This window comes from Dermacentor silvarum, chromosome 5 (genome assembly GCF_013339745.2).
Source record: "Dermacentor silvarum isolate Dsil-2018 chromosome 5, BIME_Dsil_1.4, whole genome shotgun sequence".
NCBI lineage: Eukaryota > Metazoa > Arthropoda > Arachnida > Ixodida > Ixodidae > Dermacentor > Dermacentor silvarum.
The window spans coordinates 131,927,930-131,950,735 of NC_051158.1; the positions used below are offsets into that span (position 1 = coordinate 131,927,930).

Here is a 22,806-nt window from a genome sequence, read left to right on the forward strand (position 1 = left end):
GACGCACCTTCCATTTTGTAAAGTGAACCACGTACACAAGCCCCCTTTCCCATGCAAAGGTGGTAAAAAAACTGTGGCTTCAATCCACGCTAGGAAGGTGGTTGGTCAGTGAAGCTGTAAACGACACCCACAACGATTACCCTTTGTGACGTCACTTGCATTCACACACGTGGCTCTACAGACAGTGAAACCAGAGACAAGTGAAATGTACTTAACCACACTCTTTATGACTTCACAATGACATTATATTCACGCAGTTCTTCTGCCGTCTTTACTTTCCGTGGTCTACCTATGGCGGCCTGGAATGAATTGAATGAGTAGCTAGACCGTGGTGACGTCACTACGTGATTCCTATGGTGCTGGGTACTTTCCCATTCCGAGTAGCTTACGCAACCGTAATCTTTACCGGTAAACATACGCGGGAGAAGGAACGCTGTCAACGACACCCACAGCGATTACCCATTGTGACGTCACTTGAATTCACACACGTAGCTCTACAAGGAGTGAAACCAGAGACGCTGGTTTCACGGGGGTTTTGAATGACGTCAACCCCTTTCGAAGCAGCTGCACACCTAATCTTTACCGGAACGCGTCGGAGGGTGTTCCCATTGTTCACATGCGCCTAATTATGCATCATGCAGTTTTGATGCCTGTTTTGTGATTTTTCTGTTGAAAACGAGTGCTGAGCTGCATGGCGTATGCCTAATTTCGAAGGAGATATGCTGTTTATATTAAATGTTTAGCCTGCCGTTTGTTGCTTACGCCAACGGCACGAAAGTTTCCTTGGCTGGTAGAGATAAACAGCTTCGCTGTAAAACAAATGTAAAGATGTTAACAATACTATTATCTGACATTGACAACAGAATTGAAGAAGTCCAGCGCGGCACGGCGCAAAAGAATAAACGCTTAGCTTGTACATAGAGCTGAATTCTTTTAGATAAGGAATGCGTCTCAAGCCACTCGAGCCGTGTAGTCTGCAGATTTGCCTGAAATGGCGGTCTAATAAAATCGTGCCTTGCAACCACACGAGGTGATATGGGCAACCAAATGTGAATATTGTTTTCTTTTCTTAACCTTTAGCGCATGTTCCTTAAGCCGGCCGTTGATGCACTGTTCAGTTTGGCTGATGTACAGCCTCCCGAATTTTTTTAACTGCATAGCGCCAGCGTCCATCACGTGTCATTTTAGCGCTTTTACGCTGCCATATTCAGTGAGACTGGCAGACGTACTCTCAAGTGCACCAAGCACTCTCCTGTGCAAGAGTCGTCTATGCCATCTTCCCTCCAGGACGAGGTACGACTACAATATAGTATGCTCGCGCGATATAGTTAAAAATGCGGGAGGCTATACACATTTCCGCACAATAAGGGAACGGAGTAAACCACTACTGTCGCACACTACGAAGCGGCGATCATGGCTGATTTGGCAACCTCATTTGCTGTCACCACAAAATCAAGAGCAGAACCTAGATAGCTTATTACGAGCCGTGAAGACCACAGGAATAGGATGCCTGCTCACTACATTCTTCACGTTGTGCGAGACCTTATGCATATAAGGCATGACTAATCGCCTCGCCGTCTATTGCTGGGTCTCAGGCCTTTTCGCTCCGGCTCTGTTCTTTACCTTTACGGAAGAGATTCCGCCACCTCACCATAAAGCAACTGAGGGAATCCCGCTGGTAATAGGCGACTAATCTGATTTTCGAAGCTTATGCTGCATTGTAGGCGGGCACGCCTTACGGAGCGCACTATCCAGCACTGAAATGCAATGCCCCTTTTGATTATTTTTGAGGGGGCAGAGTTAAAGGGCAAAAGACCCTTCTTGACCCGTGGGAGGTACTCTCAGCAAACATGACCTACGCTAAACCTTAGCCTGAGATCTAGGAACGGTAACCCCTCAGTGCTAGGCAATTTATGAAGGAAACTGCAACCCTGCACTGCTTCTATAAAAACATCTATAATGCTCTCAGGGGAAGTGAAACCGCGCTGTTTTTTTTTTGCAAGAATGAAAAAGTCGACGTACCTAAACACTTTAAGAACGTCCCCATCATTAAAAGCGATATCAAGCGTCCTGTCAATATCAGCTAAAAAAGTATCACATAAAATTATAGCTACACATGACTCAATACATACACCTCTACGTTTCAGTGCTCGTCCGCGTCTGTGGTGTCTTGTTCGTGTGTATGTGTGATTATCGGCGCTATATCTGAAAGTAACCCGAGTTAGATCATTTGATGAGAATGAGAGAGTGCATCGCGTTTGTTTGAGCCATCGAAAAATTTGCCCTTGTGTCTATGGCAGATCATTCACTATCGTCAGCTACCACAACGATCCCTGCTGGCTGCCTTAACTCAAAAGACGTCATGGTTCACTTTCACCACTCACGTTTACGAGTTCAATAATATCATATACAGACGAGTGGAAGTCTGGCCCCTTGCACCGGGATGCCGCCTGCTTCTCTGGGTACTCCATAGAGCCTCCGGAGCCTTAACTCTGCGCCAGCCGTCCTTGTGTTTTTGCCATTTCTGAATTCTTCAGGAATGCTACTGAACTACGTCGTGACTCGACCCGACGTGAGACTTAGGCAAACTCAGTTCGGAGGTCCTTATGCCTGTGGCCGACTCAATGTGCTTCACTATGACACTGTAAAACATTGCAGTTTGCTTCCTTCTTCAGCCTCCTGTATTCTGTGCACTGTGTAAACTGAAAGTTGTGCAGAAGTGTTCGATATATGCAATTTTTCGCACGACCGCACGCGTACGGTGCGGCTTGCGCTGATGGGCGGCACTTGTGTAAACAGCCCTGTAACAAGCTATGTGACCAGCGTTCCGCACTACATCCGTCACGTATGCAGAGCCTGTAGCACAGAGTCATCGGCAAGTTCTGAGGTAGCGGGGTGAAAGAGATCGATGACATTTGAAGCCTGGCTCGACGCAACAAACAAGTTACCACCACCTACCATCTACAGACTACTGACGGAGTGACTGAAACGACATACTGGCAAAGCGTTTGTCCGCCAACCACCTTGATTGGAATGTCGCATTGGCTTTTCTGACATTTTCATGTAACACGTGTTGGCACGAGACTGATGGTTATTCACCTGTTCTTCTGTTGTCAGATCGACATATTTCATTACCAATTTACAACCTCGTGCGTTTTTCCGCATGGCTATCAAACGAGTATACTCCACACCCTATCGCCGGTATCGACCACACATATCAGGTTGTCCTCGCTCGATTTTCTGCGTCACAGATGCGTTCTGCAATTTCGCTGCATTGGCAATGACAGGACCACTCACTTTCTTCCTGGATCACTCATCCTTCTGTGACCTCCAGCTACCGTTTCCAGCTTTCTGTAAAGCTCCTGTTAGGTTACACCGGTCAATATCATGTATCCCGCCATGCATGTGACTGACTCAACGCCGCACGGACGTCGTGTACGTTTTGTGCCTGAAGCCCCATCGTGTCCTTCCCAACTCAACACTGTGTGCGGTGAACGTTTTCCGTGCCATCATTGTTTGACAGCTCCAAATCGGTACTTTTAGCCCGAAAAATAATTTTATGAGCCACTTTTCTGGGAATGAAGAGGACGTGCTTGCAGTATAGCAGACGAGAGAAAGAAATTGGTGTGTCCCCATCGGTTGCTGTGGCAGCCTCAATTTCTGTCTTAGTGTAGTGCAAATGAATCCCTTGTTCCCAGATATCCCAGTAACAATAAAAACATACCGCCATGCTTGCCTAAACAAATTATAGTGATTTTTATTTTTACCGAAATAGAAAAGAAACGTTGCGACACACAAACGATTGCACATCAGCGAATAAACCACGGCCAATATTCTTCTCTCTGTATAAAGAATATAGAAAAAAAAAACACTGACCTTCACTGCAGCAGCACAGCACACACACATATGCCGAAATAAGCAGACAACACTGCGTTTTCATAATATTTTTCGTTCGACGTAACATCGCTAATCTGAAAAAAGAAATCGGGGGCCGTTACTATACAAGAGGACCCAGCAGAACCCATCTAGCGATTATTGTCGACGTTAATGCGATCAGTATAAAAACAATGTAGCTTCTCAGTGTATTTCCATCAACAAAACGCAAAATGTAAAAGGCGTGTTCCGCAGCTGGACTCTTATCTCGCGCTCCCCTCTCGACACGGTTCACCAACTAGCGCACCACCGCAGTATCTGCGAATCTGTATATATTTTCAGATCGAATGGCCTGTAGATTTAGGAAGTCGATGTCATTCCGCCAAGCAACGGAGTAATTATAACGACTTTTTATTTCATTTTATTGATACATACTTCTGACCAATATTTCGTTCTAAGCCGGAGGGGAGAAAGAAACACTGAGTCACTGCCAACAGCAACAATAACAACAGCAAGACTGCAATACATTCCCTTATAAAAATGACTATTGAAATGTTGTTGGCATATTGTTGAGGAATTGTTGACACAATATCCTTTCAATAATGTCTCAATAGTTATTGAACGTACACAACAATACCTCAACAATAAAGTTGTTGAGCGCTTCACAACAGTAAAGTCATTGACTAATTGTTGTTGACATATTGTTGAATAATGTTGAGTACTATTGAGAATTTTTGAGCAATATTGACATTAAATATATATCTGAAACACACACATGTAGACGTGTATGTGTTTTACACATATATATTGTTTTATTGTTCACTTAATCAACACTAAATATATAGAGTGTCACATAACTTGAACCAAATGCCTATCTCTCGAGTCGTAACTGGGGGAGCTTGTGGCAAGACGACGCTGCCGCAGGCGTTCCGCTTCGTTTGCCCTAAATTCAGGGTCGGCGGCTCTTCGCTGACGTTTCGCCTGGGCTTCGGAAGCCGTCACGCTAGAATCAGCATGCTAGAATCGGACGACAAGCTTCGCTTATTAGAATCGGACGACAAGCTTTGCTTACGTAAGATATGCCTTTGCTTACGTAAGATGCTTACGGCGACAAGCTTTGCTTTCAGATATATATTCAATGTCAATATTGCTCAACACTTCTCAATAATACTCAACATTATTCAACAATATGTCAACAACAATTAGTCAATGACTTTACTGTTGTGAAGCGCTCAACAACATTATTGTTGAGGTATTGTTGTGTACGTTCAATAACTATTGAGGCATTATTGAAAGGATATTGTGTCAACAATTCCTCAACAATATGCCAACAACATATGAATAGTCAGTACTCCATTTTCTCGACAGAGGAAGGGCTGTTAACTTTGTCTCTTTGGGTCCCACGTATGACAAGGGCAGTTCAAGGAAGCGTTAGAGGTCCCCGTGCCCACAGGGTATATGTGCCATTGAGCTTGGACCCTTTCTGCACTGCCTCCAGGATCGGCCCACATGAAACGGGTGCCATTGATCTTGGACCCTTTCTGCACTGCCTCCAGGATCGGCCCACTTTATCTGCCCCTGTATCTATCTGCCTTTTGAACGTTGCTATTGGAAATGACAAAACTTCAGCGTAATAGAAGTTACAGCTTGAGTGATATTGTCAAGAAACATTGGGAAGAACTCGCAAGCAATATTTTTTGTAATTTTTTTGGAGAGTAACTAGCATGTGTAGTAAAGGGTTGGTGCCAGAGACCGCCTTTTTTCAAGTTTGACTGGTTGCTCGGATGACCTCGTTTTGTTCTCGCAACTTGTCATAGTGGTTTTTGATGTGTGGCAAAGCCAGTGTCAAGCAGACACCATTTACTATTTTGTTTGCTCATATGTTTTGTTTATATCAAGTACAATGCATCTACGCTACGCTATACATTGTACATATCAAGTACATTGCATCTACGGTACGCTATATTGCACTCTACGTCCATACCACAGTTGTACTCGTGCCTACTGGTGACAAAATTTCATTTTCAACTTGCCGGCATATTCTCGTTTTGAATGCCCGGATAACAGCTTTGGCTTTTGGCTCAAGGTCACTTGAAGATCGCTGACAACGGGAGCTAAAAGCATTTCATGCTTAAAAGAGTAGGCAACCTTAAACTTTGACTTAGGTATTTCTTTTTGGCACTCGCATCCCGGCGTTGGTGTTCTGTGCTTTGGTAAACAGTAATAAGTGATTTCTGATCATTTATAATTATTCCAGACACTTCAGTAACTCAACTTGAACTAAGCTTATGCTTTGATATCATGTCTATAAAGAAAGCGATGGATTTTGCACTGTACTACTTTGTTTCTTTTTTTCCTGATTTATTTTTAATCTGGTCTCAGCTAATTAGTTATAATTATCCCAGACACTTCAGCAAGTCAGCTTGCAACAAAAATTATGCTTTGATATCATATCTATAATGAAAGTCATGAATTCTGAACTGAACCATTTTTTTTCTATTTTTCTGATTTACTTGGATTGCATCCCCGGTCGTCTCAGCTAATTAATTCTTATTATTCCAGACAGTTCAGTAACTCAACTTATAGCTAAACTTATGCTCTGATATCATATCTATAATGAAATTCGTGAATTTTGTACTGTACTATTTTTTTCGATTTATTTTTTCACCTCTTGATCATCTCAGGAGGTGAACCGGAAGTACTGTCCAAAGAACAAGTGGCACTCGACGCTCCTGCCACTAAAAACTCCCGATACAGCTTTCTATTGCTCAATATGTGCAACATAAAATTGATATTTTTTCTCTCTTTTTTTTTTTTCTAGCGTGAAAGAAGCCCGCGAATACACGCAAAATTGCCGCACAACTAGCCGCTCGAGGCACTATGCGTGTATCCGCGGGCTTCTTTCACGCTCGGAAAAACACTTTTATGTACCACGTATTGGGCAACAGAAAGCTGTATCGGGAGTTTTTCCTGTTGCTCTATAAATTTCTGATTGACACTTTTCAGCTAAATATAATATCTGAGAAGCTAATTATTTATTATTAATTGATTAATAATTATTAATTTTAATGATTATCTAATTATTTATCTAATGAAAAAAGTGAGTATCTGTAAGCGACGGCAAACAACATTACCTTGGTTCTGTCCAGCTACGTGGCACTTGCCTATATTTAAGTGTCGGTGCAAGAAAGTTGGGACACCCTCTATATATACTGGGTGTTCAAAATTATAGGCTTTACGAAAATTTTTAAAAATCGCTTGTAGCAGGTAGCATAATTCTTATCACTTAGCTTGGTTATTCGAAGAAACGGACATTAGTAACACAAGAAATTGAAACTAATATTCTAATAATTAACAAAAAATGACTAATGAACTTCTTAGTTAATTATTTTGCGACACATATTGCAATATATGAATTGTAGCCGGTGAGTTTGCAAGACGCATCCACCTAAAATGAATTGCCAGTATAACACTAGTTTCGAAATATTATTGCCCAAAGTGTGGGACGAAATACAAGGGCGTTTTAGTTACTTTTGCGCTTCAATGTATAAAACAGCATTTTGGTAACAAATTCAGTGCATTTTTACGGCGAGTTTGATGGCGCATATCTCCAAACTGGTGTCACTCTGGAAATTCATTCCAAGTGGATACGCCTGACAAGCTCACCGGCTCAAATTCGTAAATCGCAATATGTGTCGTAAAGTAATAAAATAAGAAGTTAATTAGTGATTTATTGTTAATTAGTTGAATGTATGTTTCGATTGCTCGTGCTACTCATGTCCGCCTCATCGATTAACCCAGCTCAATGATAAGAATTATGCTACCTGCCACAGGCGATTTCTAAAAATTCCGTAAGACTTAAAAATGACCACCCTGTATGTATATATATATATATATATATATATATATATATATATATATAGACACAAAATTGGAGCACAAGACAAACGTCCCAACAAGCAGTGAACAATGACCGATGATTGGGCACCTCCTGGATTCCCATCGACTTCTATTGTAAGTGGCCAGTGCCCTGTCTGCGTCAGAAAACGGCATTGCCTCCATGTTAAATATGGGCAAGATGGTGGGAAAAGTAGTATGTAAGCATAATAAACAAATATGTTTTTTAAAGAGTGCGTTTTGTTTAGTTGTTAGCCCTTAGCGCACAATAAAATGAAACAAGTTTGGGTGATCTCTGCGACGTGGTGTCCATATTTTACATGAAAGCCTAGGTCTATTCTGTAACACGTAGAGACGGGGTGCTGGCCAGTGTGCTGGGAAACTGCTTGGCCACCACGCACAATCTACGCTGTTATACTTTGCCGGTAGCAAATCGTAGCGCAGAAGCACAGGTACAAATGTTTAATCAACGGGACGGCATGCTGTCTACCGTTCGTCATGATGTCAAACTAACAAGCACGAACAGAGACAATTGTGTACGTTGCTGGTCCGTAGTTCATTTCGCGCCGGTTGCTTCACGTATTAAAATAAACATTTCTTTTTAATACAAACGATTAAAACTGTGCGCGCACACAGGGCGCGACATTTGCGACGTTTGAATTTTGCACTATTTCCCGCGCGCTCCGTACGTGACCGGCCGGCGCACTGCGTTACGGCGATAAAGAAAATAGTTCTTCAAGGAAGCTAAGCAGAAAACTTTCACGCTTTTGCAAAATACAGAAATTGTTAAGAAATACCATTATATTACAAGATTTGTTAATAAATATGGCAATTTGTATCTATGAAAGCGTGGATTTGTATGCGCGTTTTTGTGTGAATGCGCGCTTGCGCTGGTTGACTCTGGCGGATTCCAGAACTTTGTGCGTGCGGCGTATGTGTGCGGGTTGCGTGATGAGTTTGCTGCGTTTTCTGTGCCCTTTGCCTCGCTGTGACATCTTTGGTATATTACAACTTATTGCTTGGTCTTAATGGGCTACACGTTGCCTCGAAGATCACCATGATCGCCTCCGACTCAGCCACATCGAAGGTGAGTGGGTGTTTCGAATTCCACTTGCTCACGCTATCAGCAAACGTGCGTACAGAGCCCGTGCGTGTCTTCCACGCGCCTCTGTGCTCGTTTGCATTACTAGTACTATCCTTCCGTTGCGAGAATTGGTTGTGCAGCACTAGATTTGTGATATTGAGCATGGAGTTTTGTCCTGATTTAACTTCACAGCGCGCTTGCGGCGACGTAAAGCAGCTATGTGGAGCCAGCTAAAACAGGGCATGTTGTGTCACGGCCGGGCTCGACTGGCGCGCACGCTCGCTCGCTTGCGAACGCGCGCGCCAGTCGAGCCCGGCCGTGGTTGTGCGCGCCACGATTTTTGGTACGGCGTTCCAGCACCGATTGAAATTAGCCTTATCAATGAGCGCTCGTGCTCTGCCGTTTTGGTGGGCAGCTATGTGGAGCCAGCTAAAACAGGGCATGTTGTGCGCGCCACGATGTTTGGTACGGTGTTCCAGCACCGATTGAAATTAGCCTTATTAATGAGCGCTCGTGCTTTGCCGTTTTCGTGGAAACAATGCGACGTGAAATAATCCGAACTGTACTGTAATCAAGTATATTTCGTTCACGCAACGCCGTCCATTGACGTGCATCTACTACATGGCGTGTCGGGATCGTCGAAAATATGCGCGGGGCGTTTTGCCGTTCTAATGTATTCTGCTGCGCTGTTCGCTTCAGGATCGAGTGCCCAGAGTCCGCTGACACGCCGTGCGGTAGACACGCGCTGTGGTGCGATAATAATAAAGAATTGCAATGGCGTATATGTGATTCTATGTGATAGGTGAGATAAAAAAGGGCTGATGCCAGTGAATGCTGTGAAATCATCAGGTTATGTGTGGTTTGTTTTCCGCCGGTACGCGCGCGGTGAACTTTTTTTTTAGCCATTATCTCCCTTCGACGCCATCGAGTATTTCGCGCTAACGCCTTCGCGTAGGCGCTCTATATTCACGGAAAAGGCAGATTCTGTGGGATGCTATGTTCTGCTTTAGTAGGATGAAACATTCAAAATAATGTCATCGTGTGAAGTTTCAGCCTTTGGCCCTTCAGTAACTGATTGATATAACTAAGTTCGAAAATCAGTAAAGGAACGAGATGCTTGGGCATATTAGCCGTGTCGTCCCACTGTGCTCCCAGAGGCATGTAAGCGTTATCGACAAATGTCAAAAATTAGCAAGGCTTTTTATGAGATAGAAGCAGACAGCTATGTCAATAAGTTATTTTTGGTTTGAATTCACACACTAAAGAGGAGAGAGAGTTAAAGGGGAGCGTATCTTGTGATCTAAATGACGCTTTGCCATAAGCTTGGAACAGTGGTTTGTTGGTGGAGCAGTTCTGTGGAATACTTAGAGAGTAAGCAAACTGCAGTAGCAGCAGTTAGACGGGGAGTAAAAAATGAAACACTGGTTTTATATGAACGAGCTACCTTTAAGATGTGGCCGCAACAGTTCATGCAGTAGATGAGCAAAAATAATTTTAAAATTTAGGAGAGAAATTAAAAATAAATTATTTGCCCACCTCACACTGCCAGTGGCAAGAGCAGCCATGCTTTAATGTTTTCAATCAGTCATTTATATCCATCCATTTATGTCGGCTTAATCGTCCATGTAGATGTTTTGATTGCTGCTTTTGAGTTATCGTGGCGTCACATTTTAATACTGACATCTGTTTTCAGAATCAAAATGAGCCTGGAGACGCCACAGCCGGAATGCGAAAGGTGAATTCTTTGGCCATTCATCGTCTAGCGTCACCATGATCAAATGCACTGTTGCCAGGAGAATGTATTGCTGGGAGGTATTCTCCTTAAGATTTAGTAAAAATGGTAGCATTAAGTGTCTCCTTTGCGATTTTGTATAACCTTTGATTTGCGAGTCGATTCATTTATTTGATGAGGTGGGCAGTTGGCACACCCTGTCTTTGTGTCTTATGTACACATTCAGCTGAGTAGGTCTGGGACACAGCAAGCGAATCTGATGTGTAGTGGTAATCGCATTAACGTCGACAGTTATCTTCCTGTTTGAGCTGCTTGCTACTGCTGCTTGCCAACACAAGCAGCAGTTGCCCACGATGGCGTGAAAGAGGTTCATTGAAGAATGGCACATACTCTGAGTCACATACCCAGAGATCCAAGCAGGTCCATCAGATGGTTATTAACCCACTTCCCGTCTACATAGCAGCCCTACCCATTAGGCCATTGACCACCAAGTGACACAAATTGGCTGGAAAATAGTTAGACAGACACCTGAAAGTATGTGAAGTATCCTAAAAATGCTACTTGCATTAAAGTTTTCAATGCTTTGGTTTACTTACTATTTTATTTTGTACTGGGTGAATCCTTGTTTTTCTGAAGCACATGGCATCCTAACAGCATAACAAGCTATGACATTAGTTTTAGTTGTTTTTATTAGTGACATTAGTTGACATTTTAGGTCTGGAGCAGACAGTATTTCTGTGATTTATTTGCAGTGTGGCTGTTGTGTAAATAATCCTTAAACTACCTCACTAATATTATTTACCTAAACGTGCCGTTTCACATAGGTTGGAGAAGTGCTCATTCAGATGATCCTGGCACAGCTTGCCATGGTGGACCAGGCAAGTTTGCAAGGGCCTTGATTCACCATGTGTTCACAGAGAACCTCATGGGCCACTCACTTCTCGGAAACAACACCACCAATAGGCAAAAAGAGGCTCTTGGCCTTATCAGGGTCAACGCTGTTATAGGCAAGTACCGTACATCCTTTTACCCATTGCATTTTTGCCTTCACATTTTGTACTTGGAATTACCAGCTTGCTATTAGCACAACAAATGACTTTCAAGTAGCCTGTGTCTGCAACTACGTGCTACAATAGCCTACTATTTGGAATGAATGTTCATTTGATCTCAAGTCTTTAACGCCTCCATACTAAAGTGCTAAATTTTAAAAGCAGCCTTAACTGCCAGAAGTGATTGGTGGCTCCAACTGACAAAGTTAGGTGTATTTGCGCATTAGTTGCACTACTTGACTGTCATTGCAATGAACAGTTGGAATGAAGCAACTACCAATCTGTAGTACCAATCTGTGAAGCTTGCTACCAATCTGGTGCTATAGCGGGTGTGCTTAAGTAGCCTGAAAGTGTTGTTATAATATAGGAATTGTGGAGAAGCTATGCTCAAGTACAGTTACTGCTCAACTCGAGGGACAGCACTTCCACCAAATTTCAGCAATCAATATGGCCCTCCAGATTCTGTAACGCAAAACATAGTGGTTTCACCTATTTCAACAGACCACACTGAATTAAAGTTGCTCCTGTCTTGAAGGAGGTCCATGTGGTGGTAGACAGTAGCCTTTAAGCAGAGGGAGCTTAAGTTACGGGGCATAATTGTTTGGTTGTTTCGATCAAAGCAACAATAGGAACAGTTGCCAAATTCGTTGTCAACATTGCTATGTTTATCAATGTCCATTCATTCTAGGCACTCAACCAATTAAGATCCAATTTATCACATTGTATTCTAGGATGTGGAAAAAACAAAGGTATTTATTTGACTTTTCCTCACGTTCCCATAAAATGATCAGTACTCAATAGGCCCTTGGCAGCTACTATATAAAGGTTCTTACAGAACATGAGGCATGTCCACAGCTCCCACTCTGAAATTGTTGGAAATGTTGCCTGCTTTCTTACTTCAAGGACGCACTTGCCTGTTTTCAGCGTTATTATAAACCAGTGCTCAAGTACTATGGGTTTAGATTTATCAAATATTGAATGAGCTTTGTAGGTGTTCATGTTTAACCCTTTGAGGATCACATATTTTCCGGCAAACATCCCCCAATTTAAGCGTTATATTTTTATTCTGGATTGTTCTTCAGTGACCTTTCCAGAAAAAAAATGGGTAAATAATTTTTTAGGTCACAAAGTGACAAAGGTTTCTTAGTGTCCGCTGTTTTACACCATGTTTATTGTAGCATGCAGGGCAAACTAGCATAATCACATTTTTTAAATGTAATGACACTCACAAAACATTAAACTAGGTGAATACTCCCAAACTACTGCAGTGATGGGCACCATAGAATAAAGAGAAAGATCAGTTTTGGAAGAAGCCAAGGAGCAACAGCACAATCAGGATTTTTGTAGAAGTCGCAGAAGGTTACAGAATCTGTAATGTGATGCTTGGGGACACTTCATTCTTAAAAGGTATGCTTATTTATATGTTCTTTCGCCGCCTCATATTTATGGTCGTGACCACACCATTTGTTTCCACCACTCTACATGCATGGCAGTGACCCTCAAAAGATTAGCAGAGCCAGTCCACTTGCATATTTCTCTTGTAAGACTGAGCATTTCTTCGTATTTCTTCTTCACATTTATTTGTGTTAATGTAACCAGGTCGGCGTGCAACTGCAGTAAATCCTCGTTATAAGCAGTATTTTGTTTTCAGTAGAGAGGCATAAGAATGGTCATCACGATGCGAGAAGTGCACTCCAGTAGCATATGAGCTTGTAAAACAAATTCAGATATACCACACTCAATTCTGGCCGCATAACCGTATTTGGAGCAACTCCTGCAAGGAAAAGTTCAATAAAGTGCTGCACATTTTGATTATGATTGTTGAGAGAACTAATTTTAGTTGCCAGTAGTCTACCTTTAAGTTTTTTCACTAACAGTATGAAGTTTTTTTTTCCACCATTTTGTTCCTAAGCAAGCAACGTTCACATTTTCACATCAAGGATATTCATGAAGTTATTCTGCCACAGTGGGCTTTTCCTGTTTGCCTTCTGCATATTGTACTAAGTGGAGTCCTCCGGTGCCACTCCACTTTGAAAGCTGGTCATTCTCTAGAATTGAACTCGTGAAAACTTGGAATAAACAAAACAAATGAAACAGTTTCATTATAACAGGGTGTACTGTATGTCGCACTTTTGCATGTGGAACATTGATCTTTAACGTCATGCTGTTTTTCCTTTTTTTACAGGCTTTCCCTGTCGCAAGTTTCCTGGGACAAACATGACCTATATTAAGAACACTCTGGCCTCACTTCTCGCAAGGGACCTGAAGTGTCCAGAAGAGCTCAAGTCTGTGGACAGTTCAAGTGTTGTGCACTTGCAGCCCTCAACATTTTTTTTGTTATTATGATGTTTCTAGTCACCTGAAAAGCCCAGGTTGGATGGTTCAGACACAAGTACTGTGTTGTGATTAATAATGAATTGCACAAGTGTTGCGCTTTGTACTTTAGTACATTTTTACGTAAATCTTTAATATATTTCTACAAAAGCTAGTGTTTCTTGACTATTTTATTTCATAGGTATCTCGGGTCATTTCATGCCAAGACTGTTCCATGACGGCACACCATTTCAAGTTTGTTTGATGAAGTAAAAGTAGGCCCAGTGAGAATTTTACAGAAAATTAGGTTTCATACGTACACCGGAAAGTGGAATCTGTGCTATTGTCAGAGTGGTTCTGTTTAAGGAAAACTACATATTAACATTTGTTTGTAGTAATGGTTTATTTTGCTATTTCAAAACAGTAAGAATTAAGTGTTAAAGTTTGCTTAAATTCAGAGTGCAACAACAGTTCTCGGGCAAGGCAGCGATGTGCTTTCTTTCATGTATGCATGAAATCTAATTTCTTGCAAATTCTTTCATTCTAACTTGTTTTGCGGCACTCAAAAATTTTAAAAAATTTCCTCATGCCAGTTCCATTTAAGTCTTCCAGCAGGTAACTAATGGCCACTTTGTATCAGATAAAAATCTTAAGTAGTCAAAGTGAATAACTCGCTTGGTATGTAATGACCTGCCCAGGAACCTAGTAATCATGGCAGAAAACGCAATTGGATCGTGCAACAGGCAATGGAGCACAATAAACTGCTCCCATGGCACAAGTTATTGTAATTACCATGTCGTTTCAGAGGTAGATAACGTTTCGTAAAATGGGCACACCATTTAACCAATAAATAAGAGTCTCAGTGGGCTCATGCAGATTGTGCCATGATTATTAAGTTACTGGCTACCAAATGGAGAAATCAAGTACATTTTAAACGGTATTTACTGTAATGCTAGTATAATATTTATTTTCTATTTATTTAAATTTTGAGAAATGTTTTACTTTAGGGCCACGCAAACTTTACATCTCTCAGTATTCAATTTCGTTATTGTATCAAGCTGCTGGCAGTTTGTAGATTGCGTTAGGAATTTTTTGATCTCAATGCACACATGGCTGTACAGTTAACAAATGTTTGGCTTCAATAAACAATTCAGCTAGAAAAAATGCTTTTTGTCCACATCAATTTTGAGCTGTTGATTTTGTGAAGGAGTATTGATTTTGTGTGTTAAGCCAATTCGAAAACTGGCTTAATGGTTCTGCTAGCAGCTCTATAACATGTTTTATAACAGGCTATATCTAAAAGTGGTTTTGATCCCTGGGTGACCCAGGTCTTCAATACAGAAGTGCCTGAGTTTGCCCCTGTCCTCTAGTATGCAAGGACCACATCAATATGGATGGCATCAATGGTAATGCCATGAGACTCAACGTAGCTCAGCGGTATTTATAGAAAAGTCTAGTGCAGTTTTCAACACTATTCACCAAACAGCATATTTCAGTGCGCTCTCAAGTGATTTCAATAGTGACGTTCAGCACTGCTCCAATAATATTTAAATGGTGTTGCATTATTGACTAACATTGCACGTTGGGCTTGTTGGTATAATATAATGGAGGCAAAAGGCATAGTGCATCAGAAACAGGACACAAGAGGAAGAACTCAGACAACACACACGTTTGGTGCTTAACGTGTGTGTTGTCTGTGTTCTTCCTCTTGTGTCCTGTTTCTGATATGTAGCACTTTTTGCCTCCATCAAGCAATATTGACGTTTAACGCTCATCCAATAATACTTCAATGGGGTTTCAATATTGATGTTCAACAATGCTTCAATAATATCTCAATGGGGTTTCAATATTGATATTCAATACTGCTCCAATAATATTTCAATGGGGTTTCAATATTGACATTCAACACAGTTCCAACATTATGTCAATGGGGTTTCAATATTGGCATTCAACATATTTCAACAATGTCTCAACAGGTTTTCAATATTGACATTCAACACACCTTCAACAGTTCTTCAATGGGCTTTCAATATTGGAATTCAACATGGTTTCAACAGTCCATCAATGACTTCTCAAATTGAAACGACCCAATGATGTTTCAACAAAATGTCGCGGGCCAATTTTCAACACCTCTCAACAATTTCCTCAATAATGTTTCAACAAAGCCTCAATGTGCTTTCAATGCCATTTGTTGACATTGACCAATGACTTTTCAACAACTTTTCAACAATTTTTTTTGTAAGGGTTAGACCCTAATCGATTATTAAATGTGGTAGAAAGGATATGAACAGGGATAAGGTGCCTCAGAAAGGTGAGCTAACGTTTCGACAAGGTGACCTATCTTCGTCAAAGGCGGCCTTGTCATCCTAATAAAGTTAGCTTTAGGAGCTTAGTAGAATGACGTCACGTGCGCTCGTTGTCAGTGGCGGCTGGCTGTAGAAGGAGAGACGGAAAAAAAGAACTCGCAGGCCTGCGCGGCACACGGGTGCGACTGTTTTCACAACAAATCCGTGCAGGGGCGGGGCCTCGCCTCGATGCCGTATCACCATTTTATTATTTTTTTCTGTGAAGACGACGACGTTCGAACGCAATACTGTGGCTCGCATGAATGCATGCTCGGGAAGCGTGGCTGTATGGCCTTTCATTCGACTGCCTAGCGTGTGTGAATTTGTTTTGTCATGTATGTATATATGTGACACAACTTATTTTCGCATATAACTACTAATATTTCAATGCAATAAAGAAAGAAAAAAGTGGCTGTATGGCCTAGTGGTTAGGACGCTCGCCTCGAGACCGGGGGTACGCGAGTTCGAATTCCACCTCGCCAAGAAGTTTCTGTTTAGTATCGCGATTTTCTCCCCCCCCCCCCTCTCTTTGGCGGCGCGGTCGGTTATGCCTTGGTGCCGCGGCGGAAAGTACTGGAATGCCACGTACACACTAGCGCCAAAACGCGCGCGGCGCGCCGCCGGCGGCAAGACGCCCGCCGCGAAAGCAGCCGCGAAACGGGTTTTTCTTGCCGCGGCATGGATCGCTCCTGGAACGATTTTTTGCGGTTTGCCGCATGCCGCGGATGAAGGAGACCAATGAGAGCGGCCCGCTTCCGTGACGTGAGCGCGGGAAATGGTGCCATGAGGACCCGCCCGACCGCTTGTTTCTCGTTTCGCACTATCATCTGCACGCGTCAGCTCCCGGATAGTTGGAAAAGGGGAGAGGAGTCTAGTCTGTCACGTGATTGCCGCGGCGGCGCGCCGCGCGCGTTTTGCCGCTAGTGTGTACGTGCCAGAACGGAGAACACGCTGGGCTGGTGGTTGTAGTAGCGTGCGGCAGCCGAGTAGGCGAGCAGCCGTACTCAAAGAAACAGCCGTGGCAGGTGCAGAACAAGATGTATCCGTTTTTTCGTTTGGCGCACTTTTATAGGCAGCGGTTGCTTATCCGCTGCTGATATCAGTGCACGCGATAACGCAGTGGCGCGTCAGCGCTTGACGTTATCACAGTGGTGACTAGGCACAATTGTGGCTGCTGTTTAAGGGATCCATGGTATTCCACTAAAGCGACTTGGATAGGGCACTAAAGCGGCTTGGATATTTAAAAAGGACACTAAAGAAAGCAACCAAGGAATGCAAACTAGCAGCTTACAAATCCCTCGTGAGGCCAGCTCTAGAGTATGCATGTGTTGTCTGGTCACCTCACTGCGTATCTGATATGTCAAAGTTGGGCTGTGCAGAAGACAGCTGTCAGATTTACTTGTAATTGGTACGATCGCAATTTCTCCCCTTCTCTAAATGCTGGCATGCTATCGCTTGAGCCGTTGGCACATAGGCGCACATGTAAAAGGATTTTAATGTTGCACAAAATTTTACATGCTTCTGTCATTGTCGACGTACCTGTGACATTTGTTAGCTCCTCGGCGCGTGTAAACGAAGAGCCAAGCCTTTGAATAATGAACCCTTTCGAGCTCACTTAATTAGCTGAAAACTTTTTTCTTGCCATTTACCATTGAATTGTGGAATAACCTACATACTCATCTCCGAGAATTGCCACCTGAACGTTTTGTAGACGAAGTGCGTTTACATGTTGATTCTATGTTGTGTTGATGTACTTACCCACTCCTGCTATGTCTCAAATATGAGACAGCAGTATTTGCAAATAATAAAATAAATAAACGCATAATTGATTTGATGATGCAAATTTAATGTCACTATCAGGGAGGGAGCAGTCTACCTGACTGGAGCATTTCTTTATTTGGGGTGTTGCTACGCCGCGCTCCGCAACACCCCAACTACCACCGCTTCGCGTCGGCGCCCAGCACCGTGGCGTCCGCCGCGCCACCAGGGTACAACCGACCGTGTCGCCAAACAGAGAGGAAAAAAAGAAAACGGTGATACCAAGAAAAAAATAACGTCTCGTGCAAAGGCGAGATTTGAACCCGCATACCCTCGATCTCAAAGCGAGCGTCGTAACCACGAGGACATACAGCCACTTTTTTTTAATGCATGGAAAATAAAACTGAAGGTATGCTACAGTGCGGACATAGCTACATACTTAAAACTCTGGCAAAACACACACATGCGTCCAACAGGTGCATCCAGTCAGGCGGAGGTTCCTGCGCAGCGTAGACACTTCTTACATAAGCTGCACTTTCATGAAAGAATGATCTAGTAGATCGCGGGCTTTCGGCATGGGGATCACACATTCTAGCTCTCCATAGGCTATACAAAGCCAGTTTTATGAGCATGTCATAGGGAGGACCGCCAGTAATCTTAAACGGTAGGAACCTAATTGCGTACGGAGTGATGTCAATGTCCTTCTTAAGCGTCCGTTGTAGAATGTCCCAGAAAAATATAGCATCCGCACAGTCTATAAAACAGTGAACTATGGTTTCAGCACGTGGACACAGTCGACAGCTCGTGGACCACGGCACGAAGCAGCCCCTCGCGTTCAACCAGGTTTTAACAGGAAGTGTTTCCGTATGCAATTTAAGAGGCCATAATGCCACGCATCATATGGTTGGCATGAATGCATGCTTTGGAAGCGAGGCCATACAGCCACGCTTCCAAAGCATGCATGCATGCGAACCATGTGATAGCTTTCGAGCGTCGTCGTCTTCGGCGAAAAAAAAGAAAATGGTGACACGTCATCGATGCGCGGCCCCGCCCCAGCATGGATTTGTTGTGAAAACAGTCACACCCGCGGCACAAGCAGCGCAGTCACAGCGTAAGCTGGTGGAGCGGCTCAAGAGTAGCTCCAATTTCGATCTGAACTGTCCGCCCGGCGTCGGCCGGGAGCTGCGGCTTGTAATGCTCGCTGCACAGCAGTCTGCCGAGCCCGATTATGCCTGGTTGTAGCCTCGGACGTAGCTCTATGATTCGCTTCTTCAACAGCGGTTCGTACCTTGCGAGGAAACGCCATAACGTGTACCGAAGATGTATCCAGAAAACATGGCGCACATCTCCAATCCTTTGACCCGTGGCATGGTGCGTTGTTGTTGATGGTGATGATCATTATTCTTTATTGGTATCTTCAAAACGGGCTGGTGACAAATAGTCACCTAGCCTGCTTGAGGTAACCAGGTGCAGTTACATGCAGCATGCAACTTACATGTCGGGCATGCTGCGTTTGCAGGCACCTTAAATAGATGGCGTCACCATAATGGCAGAGGCTCGGGATTGCGTTGATTGTGTGCCTCGTCTGAACCGCATCTCGTCGTCTGCGCCTGCGCGCCGGCCTAGCGCGCGTTTACAGGGCATTTTCCCGCTACCTCATAGCAAGTGCTTGCGTGGCTCAGTGGTAAAGTATCCGACTACCGCGCATCACGCGTGAGTTCAATCTCGGCGGGAACCGGGTACTTTTTTTCGCCTTTACGGCGATAGCGGTTACGATCACCGGACATCGGCCGTGGAGGCGACGGCGGCGAACACCATCGCGAACCGAAACGGCTATTGGAAGGAGCCCATAACAGCTTACGCTGTAAAATGAGCGCTGTCGCTGGAATTCTCCAGGCGACGTTTCTAAGACGAGGAGGGAATAGCGAGAGAGCAGGAAGGCGGCAGAAAGAAAGAAAAATATACAAATACAAATATACAAGAATGGGGGGGAGTGGCATGGGAGGCTGTTGCATGAGTGTCATTTTCCCCGTAAAAATTTTGTATAGAAATGTTGAACGGCTAACTTTTCTTTTTGCGAGCAAACAAACAAGGACGAATAAAAGGAGCTACACAAGGACGACTGCTTCCTTGTGTCGCTACTTTTGTACGTCCCTGTTTGTTCGCGCAAAAAGTAAAAAAAAAAAAAATGTTGAACAGCGAACTTTTATTTGTGTTTCTAATAAAGTGCATTAATGAACTAGGTGAGTCAGTGAGTCACGACTTTTACACTTGTTATTACTTGGGGACAATATTCTTACGGCTTTCCGTTGTACGTTTTCAGGAAAGATGATATCCATTTTTTGTAAAAGGGCTGCCGCATATACTAATTTAGATAAATTGAAAGTTTTATAAGCCATAGTTATTGTGCCAGAGAGAGAATTTATTACCTTCCTTTTAAAAACCATAGTTTTTGTAGCACTCTAGTACAAATATGTGATATTTGCGGTGTTCAATTAGGATTACGGCTAAGAGTAACACATGGATATTTTTATTGACCCACTTGTAACACTGGACAATCACGAAGGATGTAGGAAAAGGTGACATGATTTTTCTTCCATGTAATCATAAAAAAGCAGTTTTCTTTTTTCGAACTCAGCATCAGTCTACACCAATCATTGAGGTCCAGAAGAGCTTTCTGTAGTACATTCTGACCGGATGCAGGCAATATCTCTTTGAACAATATCTATTTTATGTTTCCTCATGATATGCCTTGTGTCAGCTTTCTCGTTTATGGGATCACTTTGCTCTCTTTCTTGTATTAGTATGTATCTTTTTTTATCTAATCATAAAGTCAGCAGTTCAACATATTTTGCGCACTACAGATGTAATCCTTCCGTCTATGGGTCCATTGTTAATTTTTTTGCTATTTTTGTATTATGTAAACGACATTGAATTGCCTATTATGCGAACTGTACCTTTTGTTTTATACTCTAATAAGGACCTCACCTCTACAATTATTTTTGTGTAATCACCCAGCGTACGCAGATCATGAATATTCATTATCATTATACCAATTAATCGTGTGTATTATGTACCCATTATGCATGCGGTTTTTCTTTTTTTTATGATGTCCCCGTTACCCAATGACTCTCACGAGGCCTGTACGAGGACTTCTTTAATGAATAAATAAAGCTCAATCGTCCGCTAACAATCAAAGGATTATATGCTGTAGCGAAACATCGAATAAGTCATTCACGTATGTAAGAAACAACAGCGGACCCAGGACGCTTCCCCGGCGAACAGCAGAGTTGTCGCGAAGCTTGCTGGACTCCCGGTCTCGCATCAACAATCTGTTCTCGACTACAAAGGTAAGCACTTATCCACTGAACAATGAACCTAAGTAGCCCTATTCCCTATACTTGATAAACAGCTTTCCGGCGTTCGACAAATAACTTCGTCGAACGCCTTACAGAAGTCTAAGAAAAGTACGTCTGTTGGTCTCGCCAGATCCAAAACAAGCGAGAAATGATACACAACAGTGAAAAGATGTTTGATTGTGGACATGTCTTTGTGAAAACCATGTTGATGACACCAGAGTGCTGCCCTGTGTGATAAAAATTGTTTATATAATTGTCACAGACCCCGGTGAACGAGGCGCAGACGCCGGACTAAATTCCAAAGCCGACTTATCAGCTTCCGAAAATAATCCCACGAAAGCAAGGACAATTAAGAGTGGGCCCTCTGGTGCGCCAGCGAACGCCGGTTGCTGTCCAAAGACCGAGTCAGAGCCCAGAGTTGTCAAAACACAACAAAATATATTCTTCACACAAGGCAGTTACACACACACTTGCACACTTAGGCTAGACACAACACAATACAAATCAGATGGGTATTAACAAACACAAGAAAATAACGGCAAGCACTGAGAGTCCAACACGTAAAAACACAAAATAAAAGGGAACACTAAGTGTCCAATCGTATTCACCGTGCTGGTTGGTCTTGGAGAGTCAGACGATCTCGGCGTAACTTGGGGGCAAATCTCGAAGAAAGAACTTCTTCCGGAAATGCAGACGCTCGATGAACTCGTCGACTAGCTTGCCGGGGAATCCCCTTTTTCCGCAGACGCTTGGTCTTCACGTTACATCACTTCACGGTGCGGACTCAACTCCTGAATTCCTGAATTCCCCACTGGACTCCGAACTGACAATGCTCGCACGGCGTTTATATAGCCGTCGACGGTCCTTCTCGAACATTCGATCGGAGTTGTGATTCCGTAGCAGGGCCAAAGCTTGGGAAACTTCGAGTCTTTTCTGGTACCTTCGACCACCGCCGCGTCGTCGAGGGGGGGGATGATGACTCATGCTGTTCACGCACGCTCACGCTGTAGCACGGTGTAAGAATATTTCTTACACCGTGCGCTGTAGTTATCTCTCTCGGCTCGCCGGGTGAGAAGGTGTCTCGGCGCGCGCGTGTGCTCTCTCTCTCTCTCCCTCTCCGGTTAACGTCGCTTCGTCGAGCTTCTTCCAGACGTTTCGGCGCCGTTGTTAGCGTTGTTGCTTGAGGCGTATGCGCTCTCCCCCTCTATTGAAGTTGCCGCGGGGCCGGCGTGTTCTTTCGCTGGCTTGCGTGACACTTGGCGCGCGCTTGGATTACGCGCTCTTTTGTGACACTGCCCCCCACTTTAAGAATATTATGCAATAATATTCAAAGAAACACAAAAGAAGCGCGCTCAAAAGTCCACTACACACGAGTCCGTAAGTCCATAAATCAGTC

The 22,806-nt window shown here is 43.4% G+C and overlaps 1 protein-coding gene and 1 long non-coding RNA gene across 4 annotated transcripts in view; one reads left to right on the top strand and one right to left on the bottom strand.

Moving 5' to 3' along the window:
• LOC119453761 (uncharacterized) overlaps nucleotides 1-22,806 on the bottom strand; it is a 127,753-nt gene that overhangs the window by 93,314 nt on the left and 11,633 nt on the right. The window contains exon 3 of one of the 3 annotated variants that reach the window (XM_049668474.1): nucleotides 3,877-3,971. The exons of the other annotated variants lie outside the window; for them this stretch is intronic. Coding sequence (XP_049524431.1) covers nucleotides 3,877-3,964 — 88 coding nt within the window. The 5' untranslated portion in view covers nucleotides 3,965-3,971. The remainder of the gene's footprint in view (nucleotides 1-3,876; nucleotides 3,972-22,806) is intronic. 3 annotated transcript variants of the gene reach the window in all.
• LOC125946008 (uncharacterized) lies at nucleotides 8,792-11,593 on the top strand. The gene is made up of 3 exons (XR_007467313.1): nucleotides 8,792-8,857; nucleotides 10,548-10,589; nucleotides 11,411-11,593. It is a non-coding gene; the product is annotated as an uncharacterized LOC125946008 (long non-coding RNA).